This window comes from Tamandua tetradactyla, chromosome 19 (assembly GCF_023851605.1).
Source record: "Tamandua tetradactyla isolate mTamTet1 chromosome 19, mTamTet1.pri, whole genome shotgun sequence".
Classification (NCBI taxonomy): Eukaryota; Metazoa; Chordata; class Mammalia; order Pilosa; family Myrmecophagidae; genus Tamandua; species Tamandua tetradactyla.
This window is the reverse complement of record NC_135345.1, coordinates 41611728-41631859: the sequence shown is the minus strand read 5'-3', so window position 1 is coordinate 41631859 and position 20132 is coordinate 41611728. Positions and strand designations below refer to the sequence as shown.

The window sequence follows — 20132 nt, the reverse complement described above, 5'->3', positions numbered from 1 at the left end:
TAATTTGAAGTAATTGCTTTTTCCTCTCCAATTAGGTGGGCTATTGTTCTTTACTAAAGTATCAGATAATCTAAATGATATTGTATATTTTAATTCTACATATATTTGAGCCTCCAGATGTTATCTTTAGTATTTTGTAATCAGCTCATGTTCATTTAGATCTTCCCACATATTCACTATGTCTACTATTCTTTAACCCTTCCTTTATTGCTTTTCCATCTCGAGTCACATTCTTCTGCCTAAAGTACTCCCATCACTGGTTATTGATTTCCAGGTTGGCAGCAATTTTCTTTCACCACTTAAAAAGTGTCATTCCATTTATTCCTTGTTTCTATTCTTTCTGTTGTTTGGCTGTCAATAAAATAGTCTTCTTTTGAAGGTAAATATATATATATTAATATATGATTGTCTTGACTACAGAGTAGAAAAATACCTCTATAATTTAATGGAGGAATGAGAGATTTTCTTCCAAAGCCCTGTGACACATCATTCTGACCTGCTGAGTAGGACACTGAATCAAGCATAGAGACTTCCTGGTCTTTTCTCCACATACATTTTCTCCTGGCATGCACCCTTTGCCCTAGGAATTCCCCCGATCACACAGATATGAATGTCCTCATTCCCATAGAAAACTGTTTCATCGTGGTGTTAGGTGCCACACTCAGTGTCCCACAGCTGGCATTCCTTTGCCCCAGGCAGCTATGATTTTAATGTTCTCCTTCAGTGAAGTAGGAGAGTTCTATGAACTGCTTGAGAAAATATCAGAAATTCCCCAGGTGGGGAAGTTTAATATTTTCTCCTTTCTCCCCTGTCCACCAAGGGGACTTTGCAAACACTTTTTCATTCTCTGCCCAAATTACTCTGAGATGTATTGGGGCATCACATTAACTTGTACAAACCAATAAGATCTCATGACGTATTCAAGATTCCATGTAATTATGGTGTTCAACTAAACTGACCATACAAGTTAGATAATATGCAGCCCACAATATAAATTTTGCACCAAATAAATATCTTTCCCTTTTGTCTCACACAGAGGTTGAAGTTTGAAAATATGGGCCATATCATCCTTTACCCAATATTTTGATTTACCTTTGTCCTATCCAGATCAGCGTCATTCATACCTCTAAGCATGTATGAAACCAGAAGGAAAGATAGAGGATAAAGACTGAGATGATATAACTTAGGAATGCCTAGACTCCAGATTGCATTTTAACCACTTAGGTTTTTCTGATTTTAATGTGCATCTTCCCTTATTTCCTTTTCTAATCTGTTGCTTTTAATGTACTGTAAATTGAAACACTAGAAAATTAGGCTTGGTAAGATAATGAGTTTAGTGAATAAAATGTATGAACTTTGGTGCCCAGACTTAGTAATATTTATTTTAGCTGCACAAAAATCAAGGATAATAAAAATTAATACACTTGTTCCCTTTGACTTTTTTTTTTTAATAGGATTTCTGTAATGACAAGAGTTATATTTCAGAAGAGACGAGAGTACTTCTGTTAACAGGAAAGGTATTATGTGCTAGGGATCTTTCTCATATTCATATAACTTCTGCTATTCCTAGAAATAACCTTCATGTCCCTGAAATTTTATAGTTCCTAATTCTTAAGCGTCACATTGTGGATTATAGCATCTAAAGCAGCTGTTCTCTCCTGGTTTTTCTGCATGAACACTCATGAATTGCACCCACCTACCCTCATCAGTAATGATAGATTTCAAGTTATTTAGAATCCACAAAACAAATTTTTCTAAGAAATGGTATAATAAACCTAGGTATGTAAAATAAAGAATAATTTTAAAGGAAAATTTAATTTTTGATAAATAGTTCATAACTATCGTATCATTCCATAGTGTGCTTGTAAGACTTTTATGTATTTCACTGTTTTTCAAGGGTACTTTTATTTTGATTGAGCAATAAAGATAATAAATATTGCCTAGTTATTTCAATTAAGTGGAGTTAATGGATATGACTTGGTCATATTAAGACAAACATAATTTTACAAAATTATCTTTTCTAGTAAATACATTTCTAATGAATTTCCAATGTAACAGCAATTCCTTGGGGTAGGCTAAACAATAACTCTTACATGTACCTAGATTTATATGGATTCCTTTCATAAGGTATAAAATAACATGCGTGTATATAATTTTTAGCCAAAACCTGCTGGAGTATTAGGTGCAGTAAACAAGCCTTTATCAGCAACGGGAAGGAAACCATATGTTAGAAGCACTGGAGCTGAGACTGGAAGCAATATTAATGTAAATTCAGAGCTGAACCCTTCAACCGGAAATCGATCAAGGCAAATTTTTCTCTACTTTGTTACTAAGATTCATTTGGTTCACATTTTAATTTAGTCCTGAAGTACTGTATCACAAAATGGACTTCTCTTTAGAAAATGTTTTGGTAAAAAAATGATGACGAATTTTAGTATAATTAGGGAAATTTTGAGTGAACTATATATTTTGAAACGGTATAGCATTCTAAGTGTGTAGAAAAATTAAATGGAGGAAACATAGGAATGTGTAATTTACCTGGAAATTTTTGTTGTCTATGTAGGAATACTGAAAAAAAAAAATACTCAGCCCCTAGGAAAATTATAAGAAAATAGAACTTTTAAATAAACTGAATTAATATCCTTTAAAATTTTAAACTTAAATTAATATAGAATGATATAAAATAACCTTTTGAAACATTTTCAACTTATAAAAATATTTCATGCTTATTATAATGATTTGTATTCACTGTTTTAGCAACTAACTGCATGAGATAATGCACCTGACCCTATTATTTTAACACTAAATATGGCAGCTTTTAAATATTGAATAAAGATTTTATTCTTTATGTGGGATCTTTAGAACACTCTCAACCAGTGGTGTTTTAAAACCATTTTTAGGGCAGGCCACGTCGCTCAGCAGGCAGAGTTCTCACCTCCCATGCTAGAGACCCTGGTTTGATTCCTGGTGCCTGCCCATGTTAAAAAAAAAAAAAACATTTTTAGCATTTTAGAACCCTGAATAAATTATACGGAGCAGCTTTGGTTTAAAGAGATAGTGAAAGCTTGAATATCTCCCATGTAGCTTCTTCCTGCAGCTCCCTTAGAGAACATTAAGAACCCTGACTGGAAGTAACTATACTATATACTATGATCTGTAGTTTTAGTTTTGTTTTGTTTTATTCTTCGCTACTCTGTCCCAAACGAGAGACAAGGCTTAGAATAGTTGTGTTATTTTGTTTCTCAACAACTAGTCTTTTTGTCAGGTGATTTTTAAACACTCACTTCTAGCCTTTGTTATTAAGATTACATAGGAATCAGTAAGGTGATGTTATAGAGGAATAGCCTTGAGCCACAGAAGATCTGAAGCTTACTAACTTGGCTTCAACTTGGTCAGGTTTCTAAACCAGCCTGAGTCCCCCATTTCCTTATCAATATAGTAAGAGAGTAAACTTTGACTCGTGGTGAAAAAAGAAACCTTGATTACATTTTGTTTCAGCAGGGAACAGAGTTCAGAAGCAGCAGAAACTGGAATTAGTGAAAATGAAGAAAACCCTGTGAGAATTATTTCAGTCACACCTGTAAAGAATATCGACCCAGTCAAGAATAAGGTAAACTTAAAAACTTAACAAGTGGATTTCTCCCATAGAAATTGTTATTTCAACTTCATGGTAGGTGTTAGAAACTCACAGCATGCAGATTAGTATATCCTCCCTTTTGTGCGTTTGTATATGCCATGCCCTGTGTAGTACGCACTGTGCCTCTACGTATGCCCACCTACTTCATTTTACAAGAGTTTATATGGTCGCCCATAGTGGTGTCCTTCTACTACAGCTACCTCTGCCTACTAACTCGGAAGGATTAAAATTGAAAGCTTTTGAAATCTTAATTTCAAAAGTTAATTGATCCTTGCCAAAATTCTTGTCTTGTTTCTATCACTTTTTTTAATTAAACTGAAAATTTTTTAAATTTTAAGTTTTTGTTTAACAACTATATTCTTTATTGTTTTGACATGTTAATTATGGCACTGACTTTTCTTAATATTTTGGCGGGAGAGAAAGAAGTATACCCTAACTGGTAGGAGGACAATTCATATATTTAAAGGTTACTTTCATTATGAGAACTGTTACTCTTCTTTTATGTTAAAATGAAGCTTTATTACTTTGAACATTTGATATGACTTAAAACATGTGTGTATGCTAACTAAAAAGAGGAAATGACCAAAGTGGAGCATTAATGATTACTGCACTTAAAAGGGACAACATTTGGATTAGAATGATTAGAGGGAGAGATTATAGAACTTCCGGTCATAGAACTGTAAGGATTACTATATTTAGGTGCATTGTAAAGAAATAATATAACATATTGAATTATGAGACTGTGTACCCATCTTTTGAAAAGTAATCAGATTTAGAGCATACCATCAATTTAAAAGAACCATTCATTGAAATGTGTATGATAACAAAAGCAAGTGGATTTTCTCTCTTTTATATATACTCACTGTGCATTTTAATAATCATTTATTGAGCACATTATGTATGTGCCAAGCACCATTGTAGCACTAGACATCATCCATACCCTCAAATGACTATCCTAATGGAATGTAACAATTAACTAGAAGGCTTAGAAACCTCACTCCTTTAAAATACTTTTAGAATATTCTTTCCAGTACAGATTGTTAATATTTATAGAATTGTTTTGTGCTATTTCAGGAGATTAATTCTGATCAGTGTACCCAGGGCAACATCAGCAGTGACCGAGGGAAGAAAAGAACAGCAACAGCCGCTGGGACAGAGAATATCCAACAAAAAACAGATGAGAAAGTAGATGAATCAGGACTACCTGCCCCTTCCAAACCCAGAAGAGGACGTCGACCCAAGTCAGAATCTCAGGGCAATGCAACCAAAAATGATGATATAAATAAACCAGTTGGCAAGGGAAGAAAGAGAACGGCAGTCAGTCAGGAGAGCCCTGGGGTGCTGGAAGCAGGTAATGCCAAAGCACCCAAACTGCAAGATGTAGCCAAAAAGGCAACACCTGCAGAGAGACAGATTGACTTACAAAGGTAATGTATACTCTCTTTTATGAATATGAATATGAATTTAGGCTTTGTGTTTTATTATTAGTATGTGCCAGTCAGCTTCAAATACCTGGACATCTGTTAGTGAAAATTACCCTTGGTTTTCTTGAGTAGGTTATAATGGCATTTGTTTTCTTATCCCATAACTCCAGTTTTAAGGTGTTATTTTGAAGAGAGATCTCCTTTCTTTCATTAATTGTTAATTAGGTTATGGATAGTAAAATAATACATACCTCAAAGCTTTGTTCTAAGAATTAAATGGATTAAAGATATAAGGTAATTAGAAAGTGTCTCGCACAAAATAATTATCCTTGTTTTGAATTCCCTTTGCTTGACTCCCTAAGAATTTTCTGTTATACAAAAATTGAACAGTTTCCTTGGTGCTTGCCAGAATTCCAAGGCATCTCTAGAATTACTATCCTAGAAATTCCTCATATATCCAAAAATGTATTGGTCGTCCCAAAGGCCTCCTGAACCACATGACCTTACCTACCACTAACCATCTTTTTGTTATCTAACTAAAATACCCAAGGTACATACTAAGACCCAAAAAACTTTTCAGTGGCAACCAGACCTCTGAATTAGAACACTGTAAAATTTATTTCTACTTTTACCCACACCATACACCCCTTTAACATTTTTTTTAAAAAAGGTGGCGGGAGGGCCTTTTATGCCAGAGACCAAATGGCATTTGGTCTTAAAAAACTCTAAAACACCTTTTTTTTAGAGTGGTAAAGGCACCCTAGAGATCTTAAGTGTATAATTAATAGATTTTGGGGGGCATGTGTATTCAAAATGCAGAATTTTATTTATTTTTTTGTTCTCGATGAAAAGTTGGTTAAATCACATGTGCATGACAACATTATACTGTGTCAATTCAATAGAATTGATCAAACATTTTGCTCACATATTTCAGAAACTTCTGATTGAGTGGTTGACTGCTTCGTCTTGATTAATGAAACAGAAGTACATTCTGGTATCTTTTCCAAGCCTCTTTTTGTCTTTTCCATCCATACCTGGACACAATACACAACTCTGCCATTGGAACCTAGGCTTGCAGTTTAGGCTTAGAATCCTGGTGAACTTTATTCAGAGAAACCTAAATTGCTCCAGAAACTATATTGCTCATATATTATATGAGCATGATTAGCTCATGCTAATCAGTTGCATAGAGTTGAAAGCATTATGAGACACATCAGTATTTCTCCTTGTCCTACTTCTCATTCATTCATTCTTTTAACAATTACTTACAGATTTGAGTGCCAGTCATATTGTGTGTTAGCAATGTAGTAGTGTCCAAAATGGTAGGTACTTCCCCTTAAAAAAATACTTTTCTTAGCTAGTCAACTACAGAAAAGAGGAGAAAATTTTCACTCTAGGTGTGTTGATAAAGACAGAACCATTTCAAAATTATTACATGAAAATAGTAATAGCTAAAACTAATAAAGTATTTATTATATGCCTGACTCAGTCCTAAGCACTTTATTTGTTAACTGATGGAGTCCTTAAAACAGCTTCATGTGGGTAAGTACTATCATTATCCTCATTTTAAAAAGGAATAAACTCAGGCACAGAGGGATTATGAAGCTTTTGGTCACTTTGCTTATATATATATAAGTGGTGGAGCCAGGAATAAATCCAGGCAATGAGACTCTAGAATTTGCAGCCACCACATTATATTATACTTTTAAGAGTGAAATTAAGTCTTAATCTGTAGACACTGTACATTCTCAGAAAATTGCTATTTTGAAAATATTTACTTGTATATTTTAAACAGCTAATGTACTTCAGTAATGTGATAGTTTCCATAAAGTGGAATATATTTGTACACATAATGTAGTAGCTTATTCTAAATAAGCATAGGTTAAACCAAACAGACCAAATGTAGACTTCATTTTTACCTCTTTCAGAGTATATACAAACAAAAACTTCTGCATTTTAGGGTCAGAAAGGGAAGCCAAGAGAGATCAGATGGTCATGTAAGTAGCAAACTTAATGTAAATGAAGCACCCAAGCTAACTAAGAACCTTGTCAGGCTGTAATGAGAATTAGCTAGAATAATGTGTGGATGGTATTTGGCATGTGCTTGGCCATATATTAGTAGTAATAATGGGAAAGGTTTACCAAACATGAATTATCCTTGCCAACAACCATTTGAAGCAGGTGCAATCCTATGTTACAGGTAAGAAAATAAAGACCTGAAATGATTAACTACTCTAGGGTTAGTGCTACATAGAGCAGGGCTTTGAACCCAGGGGTAGCATCCCTTATTAACTGCCTCATTATACTGCTAATAGCAGAGGCTGTAGTTTTGTTTCTCCTCTAACTTATGTAGTATTTTGAAACATTAAAACAAAAGTTCCTTGTTTGTAATTTTCAACTCATGTTTTTAGCTGTGCCTCAGTTTGAAGAGAAAACACTAAATGGTTAAAATCCTGAAGGTACCAGCTGTATTTTTATTTCATATGGAACTGTAGCTTCTACCTGCCTACAAGATTCTAAATATAGCTCTCATTAACTGCAAATATTACTTTGCAAATGATTTGACATCCCTCCTGTATTTTCCTGAAAGCTAGCAAGGATAAAGTACAGGTAAAGACCACGAATTTACCAATTCTGAATATATAACTAATGTAGCATCTTGAATCATCCTATTAAAATTATTACAATTTCAATCATTTAACAGGAAAGAGAAGAAATAGTGTTCCCAGATCTAGGTGCCATCAAGCATTACATTTCCAAGCTAAGGATAAATGCAAAATAACAAAATCAGCTCACTTCATTCCTTGGCCCTGGGACTTACATTATGAATTGCTGCACTAAGTGGTTTCTAAGCCTGAATGCAGGACTTCCGTAAATAAGGCTCAGCATCCTGTGCTTTCATCCTGATACCACTTCATCATTCTTTCCTCCACTTTTCACTTAGTCTCTCACTGCCCAGATAGTCAATTCCTGCTCTGTTCAAAATCCTCCCTGTAGTCGCATCTCAGAAAAGCCTCTCCTTCCTAATTTTCACCCTACATCTTTAACCCCTCTAGTCCCGTGCCAGTCTTTGTATAGGATCTCCTCAAGGCAGCCAGTCCACCTAGCGCCACTCTGGAAAACTTGTCCTATTTTATCATGTGGTATTCATATTATTGTCATACTGTATGGTTATTTAAATTTATTATTAAATAATTAATTTAAACCATTTTTTCGTTCCTAATATATGCCAACAATACTAGATGCTTTATGTTTATCTCGTTATTCCTTCAGCCCTTTTTGGTAGGGCTTTTGATAAGTGTTAGTCTCTAGAGCCATTTTAATATCACAGCATTACTTCTGATATGTGACATAACCCCTCCAGAATTCCTCTTACTAGGTTTTTACTGACATTAGGTTAATAATAATTCTTTTCTGTATGATCACTATATATATATATATATATATATATATATATATATATATATATTTACTAGTTCACTCATACTTTATTCCACTGAAATATGGATAGTATATACAAAATCAGATTTTACTGTTGATGTGGAAGTTGATGCTAAGCATTTTAATTTGCAGAGTTAACTGCAGAATTTTATCTCTTTGGATTTTTGTAGTAAATATACTCCCTCAATCATTTATTTACTTTTTCTCATGGGTTCCAATAAATATCTCTTTTTATTTTGGGGCCTGCATTTGGAATTGTTAATGCATTTGAGAAAATTCCTTCAATTCCCCCTGTATGGTCCCAAGATACCATATCCTAGTCCACATCTATAAAAATCAGCCATTGGTACTACGGTAAAAAAACTGAGTCTGAACGAGTGGACAATTAATATTGACTCTTTGCAAATTTTGGGTGAAGCATTGATCATTTCCATTGTTTAGTTCACTTGGTATTGTCTTTGAGCTATTTTCTACATGGCAAACAGTTCCAGACATTTTGCATTAAATATGTGTATTTATTAAGGTGATTTTTTTTAGTTTGTTTTGCTTACAGTTAAGGCCAGATTCTTCCATGAAGAAATATTTATCAATAAACACCAGTGGACAAACAGGATACCTCAAACTTGGGATTTCTGAGGGATCTTAGATTTAAAAAGAATGCTGTAGGATAAGAGACTCTAATTTTCCCATCTTTGTATTGGCATGCTTAGTGTAAGAGTATCCAAGGATTTTGACATTTATCCTTAAGTAAAGAATTTCCTGATTTCCTATGCTTATTTGTATATTGAGAAGGTTTCCTCGTATGACACAGGTTCATATCTTGAAATTAAAGTAACCCCTGAGTGTGTATCCTCATGTGTTAAACAGTTATATATTAATTTGATATGAGTTTTTTTTTGGCAACAAGTAAATTTTTATCAAAATAATATGAATTTTTCAGAAGTGAAGTCCTTGGAAGTGATGGCAGTTCATTTTGGGACATAGAATCAAGTCCAGAAAATTCTTCTAGTAATCTGAATCATTTAAAGTTCTGTGAGAGGAGCCAGGAAGATACTGAGAACTCAGAGCTAGAAAAGGGAGGCTTCCTGAAGGCGCTGCAGGCAGCTTATAGAGGATCTTTTATATCATATTATTAAACTTGTTCTATGTATTATAACACGTTATTAATTTAATAGCTTTTGTAAGACTATTAATAATCACCCACCATTTTTAGCATAGTTACCTTCATAAAATATATATATAATATGGAATATAAGGAAACAGCTCTTCTTGTACTCTCCCAAGTTTGAAATTGTCGAGAAGTATCTTAATACTATAAGGCTGATTAAAAATGTGGAATTATACAGGCAAGGTGGTGCACCACAATTGAACCAGAGGCCTCCCCTGGTAAAGAGCAGAACAGAATACGCTTCCCTGGGCAAAGGAGAACAAATTGAGATTAGGCCACCAGCAATCAGTTCCTGGTCTCATCTATTTGAGTTGATCTTCCTCCTCCCAAAGAATTAGTGACGGGAGATGAAGAAGAAGCCATATCATACTCCCTATGCTCCCAGAGTCAAACTTTCCCTTCTTACTGGGGAAGTGGTGGATTCCCCCCAACCACTTAACAGAACTGAAACTAAATTTTCTTTCCAGTTTTCTTTGTTTGGGGCTTTTGATTCAAACATGTATTTTCTAATACAGCTCAGGAGTCAGAATTTATTGTGCTGCTTATAAATTCATTTTGCCATATTGTCCATTAGGTTTTCTTATTAATTACAAATTTTTTTCAACATAAGTACCTTTTATTGTTGTAAGCAAATAAGAGTATTGAATAGTAGCACTTAATGACTAAAAACAAAGATTCTCCGTTTGGTATTTTGTATTTATATAAAGAAAGGTTCCTTGAAGTAATAAAGTCCTAGGTGGGAAATGAAAAATATATACACTTAAAGAATTTGGATGGCCATAGAAGCAAAATAAGTCTGGTTTTGGTTTGTTTTCCTTTCTGCATCTTATCTAACTTTGCTCTTTCTCCTACTCCTATCCCCAAGGTAAAAAGAAAACTCAATTTGCAAAGGGAGAAAATGAAGGCCAAACAGAAACAGGATCCAGCTTCTGCTAAACTTGGATTCGAAATGTCCCTGAATAGAGAAGTTAACTTCAGAACATACACTTTCTGCCTTTAAAACTAAAAGAAACTATTACTTCCTTTTCACATGACCACAATTCCTTCGGTGGAAATGTACAGCTGAAACTCTTGAAAGAGAGGCTAAAAGCAACTCTTCTACCCCCCTCCCCAGACTTTTCTTATGAAAAGTCAATAATTAAGCAAATTGCTTAACACTTGGTTCCAGTTCCTGCATATCTGGAGTTTAAAGTGCATAATACACCATTAATTTTCATGCTGCATTTTTTTATTTTAAAGAAAGTAACAGTATGTCCTTACACTGACACTGAAAATTCATCAATTTTAGAGCCAGGAATCCCCATGTTACACAAGAGAAAATAGAAGTCTACTGAATTGATTTTTAAGAAGAAAGGAGATCAGATATTTGTTTTTCCTTTTTGGAAACTTTTATGTATAATTCTTTTCTGCCTGCCTACTTTTCTGCAAAAATGAGATGTACAGATTTCAGTTCCCTGCTATGAAAAGTGATGTGGTGGCAATTTTATAAATGTTGCTTTCTGATTTTTATCAGAGTGAGAAAATAATTAAAATTATTATTGATTTGCAAGTAGTAAACACTTCCTTTTTGATTTCCTCTCCATTTTAGTTTAATATAATTTGCAATAAATGTACATATTGTTGTTTGTTTTATAAAACATATCACTTTAAAATGATTTCTACTCCTGTGATTATGTTGGAATATTTGGAATTTTAAAGGAGTAAAGACTATCCAGCCTTTGGTTTTATAATGTTTGTCACCAGATTTTTATTATTAATGTAAAAAAAAAAAGTCAATTTTTTAAACTAGTTGGACTTTGGCAGCTTTGTGAGGAAAGTTGGAGGTGTTTAGGATTTCTATCAATATTCAGCATTGTGCTATATGGAAATAAGTCTGTTTGCTTTTGTCTGCCAGTCTGGGCTCAGTTTTTATGTTTATTTTAGAAGACAACTGTTGCATCAGTATATTGTTTCTTGGCATTGTTCAGCATAGGTCATGTGTACACTTTTTGTGTACACATAATCATATTTAAGTTTTTTTGCATAAAATAAATGCTTCTAGATGTCATATGGTAGTCTTTTAATCTTTTTATCATGTTTTCTTGTGAATTTTTTTAATGTGAAAGGGCTAAAAACATGAAACAAAGAAGATGATTACAGTCAACTCTCAATTATCTATAAAATTTTAACTTTGCCTCAGGTTTTAACTTTTGTAGTATTCATAACCTTACAAAGAAATAATGGAGGGGTATACTGTAAGACCTGATTCAGGAAAATCTTGAAATGTGTCTTATCTCACATTCAATATTATAACCTGCCTCTACTGTCCACTTAGCTTCATCTGCTCAGTTTCCTTACATATATCTAGCTTAGGCTAGAAGAAATAAATGTTTGGGTTATAACTTGGTCTTGACAGGCTGTAATCTACATAGGCTGTAAAAGAAACAGTGAAAATTAATTGTGTCAAAACAAGAGCGACCTCGTTAAGAGTGAAATTTGCTGGCAGTAAATGTCATTTATGCCCTCATAGATAATCAAGAGTTGGCTGTATTTTGATTCTGAGTGATAGATGGGTAATTCTTTTAAATATGCATATATACACTTATTTAGGCTTCTGAAGATGGTTAGGGAACAATGGATACCAATGATAAAACCAATGTCTTTTAAAAGGGCAGAAAAACCTCTATTCTTCCATATTGCCTCTTCATAACCCTTTTAAAGGAAAGTATAAAATACTGCCTCCAGCTTGCTGAAAAAGAATATCTATGCATAAGTACCAGAGAGGTCCCTCAAGCAATCAATAGGCATGTTCTAGTTAGAAAGATTTTAAAGTTCTCTTAGCATCAGATAACTTGATTCTTATGGCCTCCAGTTTATCACCAACAAAAAGCACACTGTTAGGGACCTTCCTTCTCTTCTCCTCCTAATTCTCCAGCATCACAAGTTACTAGATTACCTGGAGTGTTAAGTCATATTTAGCATTATGTGTAACAGAACCGCTTATATGGATCTACGGCTGCTTAGGTTTTTGCAGAAAAGGAGTTAGCTAGAAGGATCTGGTCCTCATAAATAGGTAAATGGCCCACTTGCATCATTTGTGAAATGATGTGTCTGCCACTAAGGGAAGGGAATGAAGGATGATCGAAAAGAAGTTAAGCTGATGGGGAGGGACTTATTTAAGGGAAATCATTTGTTTTCCTTAAAGGAAAACATAAGATCCCTTAGGAATTTGGTATTCACATCTCAGAGACAACACAAAAGTGCAGACTTATATTTGAAAATTAATGTTAACCCTTTGTGTCTAGTTTGAAGCTTCTTGTATTTGTCTAAAACTACAAGCCAGAATTTTGTATCTCCTTTGATAAAAAGTGTATAATGTAAAGTAGTTTTGCATATTCTTGTGCTGCACATGGGCTGAATTTTTAGAATTTTTTAAAATCTTGAAGCAGAACCTTGTAATGTGTGTATATGACAAGTGTAAAATCCTACCATAAAATATGCACTGTTTCGAATAAAACCAAGAAATGCAGCATTACATAGTAGTGTGGAGCCCTGAATATTCATGTACCCCTTGGATGTCACACGTGATAAAATGTCTCTGCATATTTTCCTGTTTAGATACTAGAATCTGCATATCCTAATAAATTAAATGGCACCTTCAAACTTATGGCTAGGTTCTGTAGTGACTGAGGGAAAACTAAATTCCGATGAACATTTAACTTTAGAAATTGTTGTTTAACCCAAGAACATAAAAATATCCTTTCAATGCTCACTTCGGCAGCACATATACTAAAATTGGAACAACACAGAGAAGATTAGCATGGCCCCTGCGCAAGGATGACACACAAATTCGTGAAGTGTTCCATATTTTTAAAATATATATATATATATATATATATCCTTTCATCACTATCCTATATTGCATCTATGTCACACAAATTTTGACATGCATACTTGGGAAATAGTTCTTGGGGAATAAGCAGATTTCATAAATCTTCAGAGTAAGAGGTAAACAGAAGTAAGATAAACTATCATGCTGGGTTTTTGCACCCTCAGGGGGTTGAACTTTTCACACATGATATTTCCACACTTGTATTTTCAAGGCTTTCTGACTTTACCAGAATCTGAACAGCTCTGACAATAACTTTGTTGCTGCCTAAGTAATACTGTTGGGGTTGCCCACAAGAAGTTGAAAATTTGCTACAAGCTAGCAACAGTTATTTAAGAACAATGGAAATTAGAGTGCCTCATCAGTCACCTTTTCTCCCAACCAGAGCTCCAATCTTTCACCCCCATAACAGTAATAACCTTCACTTACTTAATTTTGTACAAGGTCCCATTTCTAAAGTGGTTTCTCAGCTAAAGCATTTTGCTTTACCTTTTGTAAGTTGCTAACTTAGGGCACTTCTCTTCCCTCATTCTCTAGTAACTCATGTTGGCTACCAAAGACTGTCATTCTGAGTAAAAGCCATTCCTTTTAGGAAATAGCCTTGTATCTGTTTTTCATAGAGAAGCTTTGAAAGAGGCCAACTTATGTGGCGGTCAGCCACACAAGGAGCACCATTGTACAGGGAGTGGATATGTGGAAGGTAATAAGATAAAACTTGAGGGTTTGGGCCAGGTAGTAATTTTCTTCATTATTGCTGTTTATTAACTGTACAGATGAGGCATAGTGCCAGGATCTCATGCTAAAAAACAAGACTGGTGCCTTAGAAAGATCAGCAATATAAAGCAAGGACCACAACACGGGCAGATGTGACTGCTCCAGCTTATACATTAGGTCTGGATTTTAGAACCCTGAAAGATACTGTAGAAGCAAGAAATCCCCTCTTATCCCTATAGAGAAGTGTAATCCTGAGACCTATTATGCGAACTTCTAGGTCCCTAAAGAAGTGATCAGGCTAAATGAGCTGCCTGCCTCATGGGATGAGCTAGAACTGGTGCAGGAGGCAGCTCTACATGTTGTGGGCCCCCTGGGAGGATGTTATACAGGTAAGCAAACATGGGCTGGGGAACAGCAAGATGGTAGCTATGTCAGTTTCAAACTTGCATTGCTCTAGTCACACTGGAGAAGACCTGGTCTCAGCCCTCAGACTTTGCCTCTCTACCATCATAAGTGGCACCCACACCCCAACTACAAATTCAGGCGTGCTGGTAATTTTGTGACTTCTCTAGACAAACTTTGTGCAACTGTACAGGCTTTGTGGGCTTCAAGAAGCTAGGTTTGTTGGGGCCCAGGCAACATCCCCTTAAAGCACCCATCCTAGTTTGATTTTGAGCCTTTTTTTGAGAGGAGAACCATACTACCATTATCACCAACTACTCTTAAAAAAAAACCCAAAACCCTCCTACCTTAGGAAGGGTGTGGCAGTTTTGCTATCTGGTTGCATCTAGCCCCCCAAGAGAAAGTTAAGCTGCAAAGATAAGGGAAACCTGTGCCTTAGCAACCCATCTAAAAGCTGAAAGAAAGGGTACCCTAAAACTACCTTATGACCTATTTATGGGTTCTTTTTTAAATGTAGTATGTACATTGAGCCAGGGGATGGGGCTAAAGTCTCCGCATTTATTGACCTCTTGGCAGTTGGCCTGCTCATGGGAGTTTATGTCATGGGCACCAGGAAGTCTCTCCTTTTTAGAGCTTATGGCTCTTAGAAATCTCAAAACTTAAGATTCCCATCTCTCACCACATGCACATACTATCAGATTTTATTTATCACAAGGCATCCAACACACCGTGGTAGTCAAGCACATTCCAGTCCCCAAAGTCGGCTCAGAGGAAAACTTTTACGAAGATTTTTTAAGCTCAAGTATAACATCATCTTCAGTCTCCTGCTGAATTAACCTTTTCATCAGAACAGCCTTAAAGGCAAAAAAGTATTTGTTCTCCTTGCATTGCGGGGATGGAAGAGTGGAACATTTGCCACAATTGACGATGGCAAATTTTTATAATTGTACTATTAAGTAAAGTCCATAGTTCAACTTAGGATTTTCTATTTGTTTAGTGTAGTTTCCACTGATTTTTTTTTTAATTTTGTTCTCTTATCATAGGCAATCTAACATTTGCCCTTTTAATCATTCAGATATATATTTCAGTGCTGTTGAGTTTACAATGTTGTATACCATCAACACCATCTATTACATAAACATTTCCATCATTCCAAGTAGGATCCTTGTACATTTTAAGCCTTAAGTCCCCATTTCTTATCCCTACCCTGAACAATAGAATTTTTCAAATTGTGACAAACCTTCCAAAAATTTTTAAGTACCAGATTGCTAATATGCACATGGCCAAAGCACCATTATTAAGTTGATTTCAGAAGCTACACACCATTTCCAATGGTGATCTACAGGATTCCACTCGGGCTTACTGGGATCAGTCCAATTTTCATCTCTGAGGGCCTGGAAATGGTTTTCTCCACCATGGCCATAGCCATAGCCATGACATGGTTCTTCACTAACCACAATGAAAGACACTGTAAACCAGAGGCCAAGTATTCATGATGGCTGATGAGTTCCTTCTCTCTGCTTGGAAAGTCACTGTGGGCACCTGAGTTGGAATGACAAAGACTGGGAAGCATAGGCTTGCTGCAGGGAGGGGTTAGCTGGGTCATCTGACCAGTCTGCCTTAGTTAATCCATTGGCCCTCCTCTGACTCAGTTTCCCACCTATAAAATAATAACTTCTTTATAGATAGTCGTGAGGAGTCGTAGCAGACATCCAGGCCGAGTATGACGAGTTGGCCCAGAAGAACCAAGAGAAGATGTTCAAGTACTAGTCTCAGCAGATTGAAGAGAGCATAACAGTGGTCACCTCTCAGCTGAGAGAGGAGGTGCTGAGATGACATTCACGGAGCTGAGATGTACTGTCCAGTCCTTGGAAATCAACCTGGATTCAATGAGAAATCTGAAGGCTAGCTTGAGGGATAGCCTGCAGGAGGTGGAAGCTTGCAATGCCCTGCAGATGGAGCAGCTCAACAGGGTCCTTCTGCACCTGGAGTCAGAGCTGGCGCAGATGCGGGCAAAGGGGCAGCACCAGGCCCAGAAGTATGAGGCCCTGCTGTATAATTCTGTATAGCTTAATGTAATACACGGATACATCTTATAATTATAATTCTGTATAGCTTAATGTAATATACAGATAAATCTCAGACTATGTTGAGCTGATAATTAAAAAGTATTGGTAGAGTCCCTTGAGGGACAGAAGGAAAAGATAATGGAATTATTAAACTTTCCCATCTGGGAAACATTGGGGATTCCCAGGAAAATGGATCAATCCCTTGATTTTTAGCCTCCCCATATGAATCTTATTTCTATAGTGGAGAAGCTAAGAGTAACTGCAACAAAGCCTAAGAGTTGCTTCTGGGAAATCTCTTTTGTGGCTCAGATGTGGCCTTTCTCTCTCTCAGCCCAATTCTGCAAGGAAAATCATTGCCTCCCCCCTATGTGGTACGTGACATTCAGGGTGAAAGTCTCCCTGACAACATGGGACAGGATCCTGTGAATGAGCCTGGCCCTGACACCATGGGATTGATAAGGCCTTCCTGACCAAAAAGGGGAAAAGAAGTGTAATAAAATAAGGCATCAATGACTAAGAAAGATAAAATAGAATCAAGGAGCTATTCTGGAGGCTTCTCTGGGAGCCATGTCCCACATTGTGGGGAGGGCAGTGAGTTCACCTGCTGAGTTGGCTTAGAGAGGCCACATCTGAACAGCAAAAAAGGTTCTTTGGGGCTGACTCTTAGGCATAATTTTCAGTAGGCTTAGCTTCTCCTTTGCAGGAATAAGTTTTATAGGGCAAATCCTAAAATCGATGGCTTAGCCTATTGGTTTCCCCCACTGCTTGTAAGAATATCAGGAATCTTCAAATAGGGAAGTCGGATATGTCCTCATTTCTCCCCAGTCTTTTATATCCTTGGTTAATTTTATTCCTAAATCTTTCTTTTGGTTGTTATTGTAAATGAATGTGGTAGTTAGGTTCAGTTGTCAACTTGGCCAGGTGAAGGTGCCTAATTCTATTGTTGTGGACATGAGCCAATGGCATGTGATGCTCATCTGTTGCTAATTACATCTGCAGTCGGCTAGGAGGTGTGCCTGCTGCAATGAATGATGCTTGATTTTATTGGCTGGATGCTTAAATGAGAGAGCTCAACGTAGCACAGCCCAAGCAGCTCGGTATACCTCATCTCAGCACTCGCAGCTCAGCCCAGGCCTTTTGGAGATGCAGAAAGGAATCACCCCATGGAAAGCTGTTGGAACCCAGAGGCCTGGAAAAAAGGTCAGCAGAGATTGCCCTGTACCTTCCTGTGTAAGAAAGAACCTCAGTTGAAAGTTAGCTGCCTTTCCTCTGAAGAACTATACATTTTTAACTAAATAAATCCCCTTTTATTAAAAGCCAATCCATCTCTGTTGTATTGCATTCCAGCAGCTAGCAAACTAGAACACTGGAGAAATGGGGAGCTGCTGCAGTTTACAAATACTAGGCATGTTAGAACAGTTTTTTGGATGGCTAAGGGGAAGATTTTGGAGGAACTGTGAAGAAAATGATGGAGAAGTCCTGGAGTGCTTGGAGTGCTTGTTGGTGTAAACGGAACCACTGCCAATCTGGACAAAGGAGGACACAAAAGGGACAAATTGGAATTGCAGAGTGAGAACCATGGAAACTCAGGTCTGAAGCCAAGAAACCTCAGCCAGGAGAGTGGACCCACCCATACACATGGAGAGGGTGAATTCGTCCTGAAGGCAGAGGATGAGTTTCCCACCTCATTGCAGTGGAAGAGTTGTGCCACCTCAGGCCTTGGAGAAGGTATAGTTCCTTGCGGACTGGGGAGAGTTTGGTTGCCACCATATGGAGGGGTTGAGTGTGTGCCCTGGAAATGGTAGAGAGCCCAGGTGTGGCCCCAATGCTTAGAGTGGGTGGAGCCAAGAAAAAGCTGGTCTCCTCAATGTCCCCCGAAGTTTATTCAAAAAGAGGTGGGCCACTGTGTAGGCCTTTGGAAAGAGTGGGTCTACCACTTTCTAAAGCCAAAGGATAAATGACTTTCATTCAGACTTTGAAATCCAATGGAATTTGCCCTGCAGGTTTTCAGAACTGTTTGGGTCTTGTGACTCCTATGTTCCTTCCAATTTCTCCCTATGGAAATAAAAACATGTATCCTGTGACTGTCCTACTTTGCATATTGGCACTAAATAACTTGTTTTGAGATTCCTAGGTCCACAGCCAGAAGAGATTTTTGCCACTTTAATATCGTTTAAGATGATGTGTATAGTTGCCAAGTTGACAAGGGGTGGACATGTGGTAGTTAGGGTCAGGTGTCAACTTGGCCAGGTGAAGGTGCCTCATTCTATTGTTGTGGATATGAGCCAATGGCATGTGAAGCTCATCTGTCGCTGATTACATCTGCAGTCGGGTAGGAGGCATGCCTGCTGCAATGAATGATGCTTGATTTAATTGGCTGGATGCTTACATGAGAGAGCTCAATGTAGCACAACCCAAGCAGCTCAGCATGGCTCGTCTCAGCACACGCAGCTCAGTCCAGGCCTTTTGGAGATGCAGAAAGGAATCACCTCAGAGAACGTTGTTGGAACCCAGAGGCCTGGAATGAATGCCAGCAGAGATCGCCCTGTGCCTTCCCATGTAAGAAAGAATCTCAGTTGAAAGTTAGCTGCCTTTCCTCTGAAGAACTATACATTTTTAACTTAATAAATCCCCTTTTATTAAAAGCCAATCCATCTCTGGTGTATTGCATTCTGGCAGCTAGCAAACTAGAATGATGGAATTTTCTTTTCTTGATTTCCTCCTTAGATTGCTCATTAATAGTTTATATAAACACTAGTGATTTCTGGATGTCGCTCTTGTACCCTGTAGATTTGCTGTGGATTTTTTGGGATTTTTGACATATAGTTAGATATCTGCAAACAAGTATTTTACTTCTTCCTTTCCAGTTTTGATGCCTTTTCTCTCTTTTTATTGTCTAATTGCTCTGGCTAGAACTTCCAGCACAATGTTAAATATCAATAGTGACAGTGGACATTTCTGTCTTGTTCCTGATCTGAGAAAACTTGTAGTCTTTCCCCATTGAGGATGATGTTAGCCGTGATTTTGTTTTGTTTTGTTTTGTTTTCATGTATTTCCTTTATCATGTTGAGGAAATTCCCTTCTATTCCTATCCTAACACTTCTTGATGAAGTGTTCTCATCAAGAAAGGATGCTGAATTTTGTCAAATGCCTTTTCTGCATCAATCGAGATGATCATGTGGTTTTTCTGCTTTGATTTGTTGATATGGTGTATTATGTTAATTGATTTTCTTATGATGAACCATCCTTCCATACCTGAAATAAATCCCATTTGGTCATTGTGTATAATTCTTTTAATGTTCTGCCGCATTCAATTTCTAAGAATTTTGTTGAAGATTTTTGCATCTATGTTCATTAGAGAGATCGGTCTGTAGTTTTCTTTTTTGTGGTATCTTTGGCTAGCTTTGGT

The 20132-nt window shown here is 36.6% G+C and overlaps 1 protein-coding gene and 1 non-coding gene across 9 annotated transcripts in view; both read left to right on the top strand.

Moving 5' to 3' along the window:
• PDS5A (PDS5 cohesin associated factor A) overlaps positions 1–13184 on the top strand; it is a 202557-nt gene extending 189373 nt beyond the window's left edge. For 5 of the 8 annotated variants that reach the window (XM_077136644.1, XM_077136645.1, XM_077136643.1 and 2 more), the window contains 6 exons: positions 1455–1517; positions 2161–2306; positions 3499–3610; positions 4712–5064; positions 7022–7058; positions 10536–13184. In XM_077136644.1, coding sequence (XP_076992759.1) covers positions 1455–1517; positions 2161–2306; positions 3499–3610; positions 4712–5064; positions 7022–7058; positions 10536–10670 — 846 coding nt within the window. In that variant the 3' untranslated portion in view covers positions 10671–13184. Of the gene's footprint in view, positions 1–1454; positions 1518–2160; positions 2307–3498; positions 3611–4711; positions 5069–7021; positions 7059–10535 lie in introns of those variants that run through there. The other 3 variants (XM_077136646.1, XM_077136648.1, XM_077136649.1) reach the window with 3 other exon arrangements.
• A 230-nt stretch (positions 13185–13414) lies between these two features.
• On the top strand, positions 13415–13521 carry LOC143663789 (U6 spliceosomal RNA). The gene has a single exon (XR_013166171.1). It is a non-coding gene; the product is annotated as a U6 spliceosomal RNA (small nuclear RNA).
• The last annotated feature ends 6611 nt before the right edge of the window (positions 13522–20132 follow it).